A 9,777-nucleotide genomic window follows, 5' to 3' on the forward strand; every position below is an offset into this window, starting at 1 on the left:
AGAGGCAAGCCGCTGTCCTGTCAGAGGGCAGAGCGCAGAGTTGGTCCATGTGGTTGAAGTTAAAGTTACGTTTTAATTTCACTGGTCGTGTTGAACAGTGATACCAAGCTAAACACCAGAGGAGCGTCCTCGTTGTATTTAGACGAACCCGCAGCAGAATGAGGGCTTGTTTTGGTGTTAAAACTCAGCAGCTGATCAGCAGAGTCTTCACTCAAACTGTCAACACATCAGCAGCAGCAGGTGAGTGCAGTGATGATCTGATCAATGCTTTTGATTTGATATTTCACTTGTACAATAAAATGCTATGAGACACTGTTCAAACCTTCATGTCATGTGATATTTGTTTTCTGGGATGTATTTGATATAATTTAAGGTTTTATTTGACATGTTTTGTTGGTCTGTTTCTTAGGTGCTTCCCTTATTATTGAGAAATCTTTCATGTATTGTTTTTCACTGAAGATTTAGGTTTTGTCTTTTTGTACTTTTTTAAAATGTTATTTTAATGTCTGTATTTGACAGCGCGATGGCGAGCAGCTCAGACCAGACTCTTCTGCAGCCCTCCAACAGCTGAGGAAAAGCCCCCACCCTCCATGCTGCGACACCTGACCTCCAAAATAAAAGCCACAGGTCCGATTACGGTGGCAGAGTACATGAGAGAGGTGCTGACCAACCCTGTGACGGTACGTGTTAATCATCTGTCTGTAATCCCTTTAACCCAAAGTGATCAATAAAATATAATCAGCATGACCATAATTAGTTTCAGCCCTACGTCAGCGCTACTGCTTGTTTTCTTTTATGATATAAACATATATATTAACATGTCAGTAAATGTTTTGTCATTTTACAGGACAAGTGATTTATTATTAACTCAATTCAGGACTAGTGTGTGTTGATTCTCAGTGGGTTTGGCAATACTGTCGGTGCTTTCTCATTACAGTGAGTGTTCTGATTCTTGATGATATTTAGCTTTATTGAGCTTTTAAAAGCCACGTTTTGATCTCAGTGTTTTGTCAGTAACGCTGTAGGAGTCTGGTTGTTTAAGATTTGAAAAGTGTAAAATGATACGTCACGCTAAATCTTTCAGGGTTATTATGTGAGGAACAACATGCTGGGACCTGACGGAGACTTCATCACGTCACCAGAAATCAGTCAGATTTTCGGAGAGGTGGGCTGTCATGTTTCTCAGATTATTACACAAGTTAATTTGAGATTAAATGTTTTATTTTAAATGATGTCTCCACTCAACCCATATTATACAGTTTTCCATATTTTGAAAAACCTGAAACCTGAACCTTGTTTGGTTTTAAGCGTCTGAACATGTTTCGATGTTTCTTCCAGCTGCTCGGCGTGTGGATCATTAGTGAGTGGATGGGAGCAGGTCATCCCAAACAGCTGCAGCTGGTGGAGCTCGGACCAGGAAAAGGATCGTTGGCCAGTGACGTCCTCAGAGTACGAACTTCATTTAGTACAGCAGCAGAAGTTCACGCTGATCCGGGAACATCATCACATCCACAGTCTGTTACAGAGTTTTACAGATGGGTACCTCAACACACATTAGAGGTGTGAAGCTTTTAGCATGCAGTGACTTCCTGGAGTCTAGTCCTCAATGTGAGGTTGCCAGGCAACCAGTGGAGACTCCAGGAAGTTACTGCGGCCAAGAAATAGTCAGTTTTTCTACAGATTTAACAAACAAGATATAACGTCTTGATTAGGGAGCTTAAGAGGTGCTGATAGGATGGAGCCAGGCTAGCTGTTTCCCCCTGTTTACAGTCTTTGTGCTAAGCTAGGCTAACCGTCTCCTGGCTGTAGCTTCAAATTTACCACACAAACATGAGAGGGGCATAATATTGAACATATTTTCGAAGTTAATTTCTCTCTGCTGTGTTCTTACTGATGCTGAACATGTTTTACATTATTGTAATGTTCACCTGTATGATGAAGTAGTGATATTTCTTTCTGTGTTGTGTTTTTCTCTGCAGGTGTTCAGTCAGTTGCGGTCTGTGCTCGGCGAGGCCGCGGTGTCCCTCCACCTGGTCGAGGTGAGTCCGGCTCTGAGTCGTCTCCAGGCCCAGAATCTGACCGAGAACCGCAGCCTGGAGGCGGACTCCAAAGATGAGCCGGTTTACCGCCGCGGGGAAACCGCTGCCGGGCTGCCGGTGTCCTGGTACCATCGCTTAGACGACGTCCCCACAGGTACACCAGCGCATTTCCACAGGTTGTCTTGACATATTTTAAAATGTAAAATTACTCGTTTTACTTACGAATGAGGAACCAGAAGAGTTAGGAAGTAAAAATGTATTTGCCAGCTGAAAACGTTTTTGTCATCTGCTTAATTATCTTAGTCAGTTTCTCTCTTCTTCTCACAGGATTCAGCATCTTCCTCGCTCACGAGTTCTTTGACGCTCTGCCGATCCACAAATTTCAGGTTTGTATGTAGAAAAATGGCACATTTTCTGGTGAAAGTTGTGTCGCTTTGTGTCCTCGGATTGCAGTGGCCTGCATTGCTGACATTATATGATATTATGTTATATTATATTACCACCAGATGGCGCCAAAACCTCACATGGTAACAATATCTAAAGACACATGAAAATGATGAGTGATGAGCAAAATGAACAGTATCAGTCGATATTTTTAGTTTCAGTGTGAATTTCTGAGCAGTGGCTTTTTATTTTCACACTGAACTGAAAATCCAGCAAAGTTTCAAGTTTCCACGATGCGTCTCTTCCTGTTTGAGAGGATGAAAAGAAATGAAATAGTTATTTTAGTGATATTCTTACAGCTGGTTTGTCACACCTAGAATAAAGTTTATGCTTGTCTGTTCTGGGTAGAGGACGCAGAAAGGATGGAGGGAGGTGATGGTGGACATCGACCCAGAGAAGGAGGACCAGCTGAGGTTCGTCGTGGCGCCGTCTCCCACTTTGGCCTCGTCCACGCTGGTACAGGTGAAGCTTCACAGGCTTATGAGCCCGTTTCAGGACTTCCTGTCTTGTTTCCAAGGTCAAGAATGAACCAGAACATGAAAGAGAGGTCCTTTAGTCCAAAGCTGATGTAGACAGTGTGATACAATGGAAAGCTCCAGAACAGCTACTAAATGGACCTTGTGGTGAGACTGTTTTGCAAACTGCGGTTTTCAAAGTCAAGAATGAACTTTCAATCTCAAGAGCAACATTTTAAGGCTCCTCGAGTGGCTGATCAACGAGGACGCCTCCAGTTAATTGTTGTAGAAATACTTCTAATATCATCCCTTAATTAAAGATTTCTCGCACATCCTCCAGGATATGCCTCCTCCCATGACATCTTTTCTACAGTGAACGTACAAAGACAGCTTGAAACAAAAAGCCAATCTATTATTAACTGCCTATAGTGTCTCATCTGAAATCTCTTGTTTTGTCCGACCGACAGTCCAAAGATATTTAATTTAAAATGATAGAAAACTGAATAAAATAAGCTGTAACCAGAGAATATTCGGCATTTAGAAATGTGTGTGAATTCTGTTTCCAGACATCGCCTCATGTCTTGATATTTACCTTTTTAAAGTAGAAATGTGTGAAAGGTGATGAAAAGAAAAGGTGATATTCAGATATTTCTTATTCAGACTGAAACTGAAATACAAACAGACGTCCTTCAAAACAGGACGTGACAAGAAGCTACACTCGCTCATAAAACACTAGAAATACAAATGTCAAGACCTTTTTTAAAGCAGAGGCGGTTGAACTTAACTTGAGAAGACTTAAAAGTTTAACCTCAAAGTACAGAACGAAGAGCGTCTTTAATCTTTTAAACTCTGTGGAAATAAACTCCTCAGATACTCTGAGGTTTGTTTTACAGCCTCCATCTGGTTTTTATTGACCACGTTTATCCCGTCTATACGTTCGCAGCCTGTTTGATTTGGCCTCTCTGGCTCACTTCAGACACTTTGAACGTCCTGCCAGAGGCCTGACATCATCATCATCATCATCATCAGTCCGTTTGGATGAAGAACCTGATCTTAAATCCAGTTTGAGGGCTGGAGCTCAGAGTTCAGCGAACGAGACACAAACCACGAGACTTTAGAGAGCAGGTTTGAAGAAAAGAAGGGTTAACGTCTCGTTGAGGTCGTCTTTGTTTTAAAATTTAAAACGACGGTTTGTTTCCAGATCCAGAGAGTTCTTAGTGTGCGATGTGCTCACTCAGAAACTCAGAAAAGCAGCTGTTGGTGGTGATGCACAGAGCAGTTTTTGGTTCTGTTGAGGTGTTTCTCTGATAACGAGATGTTTCCAGAAGCTCCAGAAGCTCCAACTAACGATTATTTCATTAGTGATAATCGTGAAAAGCTCAAGATAACATGTTTAAATGTCTTGTTTTTGTTTGACAAAAGCCTAAAACCCCAAAATATTCAATTTACAGTTACTCACAATTCCTCTGGAACCTCTGGAGGTTTGACGTTATTCATTGATAAATGGCTTAAATTATTTATTGATTCTATTTATTTAACTATCAAAATGAATGAAATGTAGTGAGTTTTTCAGTCCACCTTAAAAAGTCAGAAGCCTGACTGTGCGTTTAGTGTGATCGGCGTCTCCAGCAGAGATGAACTGAGCGTGAAGTCATTTATTATTGATGAAGTTATTGTGTGTGTGTGTGTGTGTGGGCTTGAGTTTTAACCATCGTAATGAGGACATCTCTGCATTGTGAGGACATTGAAGGGCAAGACTTGGTTTTAAGATTACTATTAAAATTAGGTTTAGGTTAGGGCTGGGGTTAGGCATTCAGTTGTGTTGGTTAGGGGCTATAGGGGAAGGATTATCAAACGTGACATTGTGTGTGTTTGTGTGTGTCAGGCAGGTGAAAGGAGGGACCACGTGGAGGTGTGTGCAGAGGGCGGAGTCATCGTCCAGCAGCTGGCCCGGCGGATCGCAGAGGACGGCGGCGCGGCGCTGATTGCCGACTACGGACACGATGGAACCAAGACGGACACGTTCAGAGTGAGATGGACACTTTTACACTCAGTGGCCACTTCATTAGGTACACCTGTACAGCCTGATGCAGCCCTGCTCACAGCGTCCGTCATAGTTAAAGCTGGATTACATTAAGAGATTATATATTTTATTTATTATGTAGAATCTTTTGAACTTTTTTTACATACATGGAGGCAGAATATTAGAAACACCTCTGAATATAAGGCAGTCCACTTCACACATCACTTAATGAACTCCTCTATGATCATTATAACATTATATCATGAAAGACGTCTTCCTGGTTGCATTAGACTGAACAGGTCTAATAAAGAGGACACCAAGTTGGCATCCTGTCGTCATGACGCTGACTACCTCTAACATCTCACACATAGAAACCACTTGTATCCTACAGATTTTGTGCTCTTGTGATTCTATTGTCTTTGTGAGGACCAATTTGAGATGTAGACCTTTTTGGACAGTTTGGACATTTAGTCCGGTCTTCTCAACGGTTGTAGTTGAAGGAAACAGATGTAGGAAGCAGTGAAGCCCGTCTGCTGCGGGCGGAGAGGAAACCAGGGTCGATGGACTCGCCGCTCCTCTTCCCCGACTCCTCCTCCTCCTCCTCCTCCTCCTCCGACATTTTCATTCTCTCAGTTTTAGCGGTACTACCAAAAATGAGTCAATTTTCCTGTAAATGTGCATTTTCTGCAGAGTTCTTGATGCTAAATATAACTATGTGAACATGTAATGTCCATGTAACTCCGAGCAGTTATGTGATGGTGCTTTAATCACACGGTAGGACGTCTCACTGCTGCATGTGAAGGTTTGTTGGCTCAGAGAACTGAAGGAACAGCAGACTGACGGGAAACTGAAAGAAAATGGAAACGTCTGAGGCTCAACCCCAGTTTGTTTGGTTTTTTATTCGTCAGGGTTTTAAAGGTCACCAGCTCCATGACGTCCTGTCCTCCCCCGGCTCGGCCGACCTCACCGCCGACGTGGACTTCAGCTACCTGCGGAGGGTGGCTGGAGGGGGCGTGGCCTGTCTGGGACCCGTCGCTCAGAGGACGTTCCTGAAAAACATGGGCATCGACTCCCGACTGCAGGTGAGTCTGACGGCCTGACCGAAGCCCAGCTGGTTGTGATCACGATTATTAATCATTCATTTATTCACTTTTTCACCAGACGGCCATGCAGTGAGAGAAATCATTATATTAACTGTATATCGTGTCTTTGGCTATATATAGTAGGACAAAGCCAGCAGTGCGGTTATATATTACATATATTGACAGGGACCCATTCCATTTTGTTTTTAAAGAAGTGTGACGTGCAGAGACATTTTACAGTTTTACTTGTCACTGCTCTGTGGTGAACAAACTTTAGAGACACTTTCACTTCCAAATGACCTCAAACATCTTCGACATTTCTTGTTATTTATTGAACCATGTTTATAGTGACATCAATATATATAAATATATCTGATATATCTGTAATAAGTGTCAGTTGAATTAAAGAGAGCCTCTGATTCACTGAGAAACAAACTGGTCCAGGAGTTCAGGAGCAGAAACCTTCAGAGGTTTTAACTCCCCTGTTGGTTCTCTGCAGGTTCTGCTGAGGAACTGCAGCGACGCGTCCACCAAGAAGCAGCTGATCGGCAGCTACGACATGCTGACCAACCCCGCCAAGATGGGAGAGCGCTTCCACTTCTTCAGCCTGCTGCACCACAGCCGGCTGGCCAAACCCAAGAAACCAGAGGGGCTGAAGCTGGAGAAGAAGAGCCCGGCACCGCTGCCTGTGGCCGGATTCACAGAGCTCAGCTTCTCCTGAGGGTCATAAACGTCTGGAAATGATCTCGGAGCTCGGACAGACATTACGGGATATTTCAGAAGGTCATGGTCTGATGACAGAGCGCACGCCTCTAATTTAGAGAAACCTGCTGCAGCCTGTACCAACATGAAGTGAACTAAAGATACAGTTTCTCTGGATGTCAATTGTAAAAGACGTTCTGATGTAAAAATGCAAGAAAATAACAATAAAAACAAAAACGTGTATTTTTCAACTGGTGACACAGTTGCCAAACAAACAGATTCCCGGCCCTTAAGATTCAGAGCGTACCGACACTTGACACCAAGAGAAAACTGTGACACCCGCTGAGGTCGGAGGTCATCCCGCGGCAGGAGGATCTTCTTCCTCCCTGCTACGCCGCCGCGCTGCCGTCTGCCTTCGTCCACATCTTGAAGCAGTTAGCTGAGCTCACAGTTGTGCAGCAGCCATTCACAACCAGCCCGCCGCTCCTCCGGTAGCAATTAAAAGATTCAGTTACACGTGTGTGTGTGTGTGTGTGTGTGTGTGTGTGTGGGGGGGGGGGGGGGTCGCCGCTGCCAAAACAAGCAGCCATCCTCCAGAGCAGCGGCGGAGCGAGGCGATCATGTTCAGGATTGGTAATTAAATGATCGTTTCCAAACATCCTGCTGCGGATCGTTATCAGCTTTTCCTCTGATTCAGGAGGGTCTGTGTTGCTCTTTCTGACCTGCTTTGATGAGTCTGACTCATGCATTTGGAAGAAATTAGCGGGTTTTATTAATTAAACTCCAACTGAAGATGTTTAAAAAGTTTCTCGCCTTGAAACTGCCACCAGACTACAGCTTGGGTTCTGCATTAAATCTGACTTTAGTTTGGGATTAGACGCAAGTCATGATCTCTAAATGTTCTTTGTATATTGAACATGGTAAATTATTAACCAGAAGATTCAGAAGGTTAAAAAAGGAGCTGAAACCAAAAAGAGATTCAGACTTCAAAGCAAACATATTGCTAAGATAAGAAAAGATAGAACTTTATTTATCCTGAGCGAAATTGGTGAAATATGTTGTAAAAGTTAAGATTTGTCATGTCAGTGATTTTGTACAAAATCCTCAAACTGAAACAGTTTTTCTCCTTTCCTTAAACTCCTTCTTGCCTTCAGCAGGAACTTTTTTGCCGTTTCCTCTCAAAAAACAGCACTGATGCCATAAAGCCTCTAAATTCCACATTTCCCAACAAAAATGCTAATTATATGAATGTAACCTGGTTGATTGATCGATACTGAAGCGCCAAACTCCTCTGTGATTGTTGTATCATCCGGACCTGAAAGAGTTAAATCTTAACAACCAAATGAAGGGGACGTTTAGTTCCTGATGTTAATTAGTGTTCCTGGAACTATTTGGTCGTCAAACCTTCTCCAGCACAGAACATAATGTTTAGGATCTACTGTTGCTTCCATACGTTGCTATAAATAAGAGCATCAGTCGAACAACCAGGATGTAAAATGAGATTTTCCTGAAAGGAAACCATTCAGCTTTAATATTCTCTCATCAAAATCATCCACATGACACAACATTTCTTGCAAAAATATAAAACGTAAAATAAATTCTCAGGCTGGAGTCAGATCAGGTTCAACAACTCTACAGTTCAGTATTTTTTTTTTTTCCTCAGGCAGGTTTCCACAGAAAGACAAAGACGGACAACGGCAGCACGATCCTCAGCTCGTCTTCATCCTAAGTTTCAGAAAGAATCACTCTGAAAATAACTCTGAATTTGTTTCTCTGCAGAAGTATTATATGCAGCAGCCTGGTGTCTGCTCTTCAGTTGATTTTCATTTAGTTTTATGAGTCTGAAAATAATTCTGACTGTTTGAAATATCACTAACAAATCAATCAGTTATCGTTTGTGGCTTTTGAGATGGAAGTGTGAGACGGGTCATAGATCTAGAAAACCTCTGACGCTAATGACTAACACACTAAAAGTTAGCATGGTACACTTGAATGCTAAATGTTAGCAAGTTAAAATTCTAACATGCTCAATGCTAAACACCATTTCACAGGGTATTGTTAACACGCTAAGATGCTAAACGTTACATTATGCTAGCTGGTGTTTAACTGCTAACATTTAGCATTTTAACATGCTACCATTACTGTGCTAGTTAGGTTAGCCAGCAAATAGTCCTGGAAGTAGATCCCTAAGCAGTTAGCTATAAAAGCTAATAAGATAAGATAATCCTTTATTAAACCCTCAGCAGGGAAATTTGCAATCTAATATCTCTGTGTTGGACTCGGAGACCAGTGTCACGTTTTCCAAATGACTACAATGCAGGTGGCGAGTGCAAAGTTAGCATGACATTTTCGTCAGAACAGCCACAACTATGAGAATAAGACCCAGGTTGAAAAATACCGTAATTGTTCTTTAACACATTGACATTTAGCATGTTAGCAAGCTTGTGTGACAATGCTAATGTTTCCTGAATCAGTGGAGGTTGTTAATATAGCATTATCTGTAGTCAAACTACAAAAACTATGAAAAAAAAAAAAAAAAAAATAGAATTTTCCCTTAATATCTAATAGTTAACACGCTGTACTAACACACTGTAAGCATGTTAATATTCTGTTGGGTAACATTAGCATTAAGCTCAAAGTACAGTTCAGACTGAAGAAAGCTGAATCTGTGTAGAGCTGAAATGTCCTAAAAAGGCCACCGTACAGAGGACGGTAACCTTTCGTCCTTTCGTTATTTCATTATTGTCCCACTAGTCGTTAGGAAGTTTTCATCCATCAGTAGTTTAGTTTTCTGGTGTGTAATCAACATTACAGTTCAGTCCTCATGAAACAGATTAGGAAGAAGTTTACTTTTGCAGATGAACAAACCAGAAGTTATCAGTGAAATTCCCCCTTTGAAAGAGTTTCCCAATAGTGCAAAGACCTCCCAACACGGAACAATGACATTAATGAACATTATAGTCAGTATATAACAACATGTTTGTTTCTTCTGAGTTCCAGTTAGCCTCACATCTCTACACAGCTTTATGAGA

General features: G+C 42.0%; 1 protein-coding gene across 1 annotated transcript; it reads left to right on the top strand.

The window, feature by feature from the left end:
- The first annotated feature begins 64 nt into the window (after nucleotides 1–64).
- Nucleotides 65–7,202, top strand: ndufaf7 (NADH:ubiquinone oxidoreductase complex assembly factor 7). Its single transcript, XM_070926447.1, has 10 exons — nucleotides 65–240; nucleotides 520–680; nucleotides 1,085–1,165; nucleotides 1,339–1,449; nucleotides 1,980–2,193; nucleotides 2,367–2,425; nucleotides 2,832–2,945; nucleotides 4,824–4,967; nucleotides 5,870–6,043; nucleotides 6,543–7,202. Exons 1-10 carry the CDS (start codon nucleotides 159–161, stop codon nucleotides 6,762–6,764), a joined length of 1,362 nt encoding a protein of 453 aa, XP_070782548.1. The 5' UTR covers nucleotides 65–158; the 3' UTR covers nucleotides 6,765–7,202.
- Nucleotides 7,203–9,777: the final 2,575 nt, after the last annotated feature.

This window comes from Enoplosus armatus, chromosome 19, assembly GCF_043641665.1.
Source record: "Enoplosus armatus isolate fEnoArm2 chromosome 19, fEnoArm2.hap1, whole genome shotgun sequence".
NCBI classification, from domain to species: domain Eukaryota; kingdom Metazoa; phylum Chordata; class Actinopteri; order Centrarchiformes; family Enoplosidae; genus Enoplosus; species Enoplosus armatus.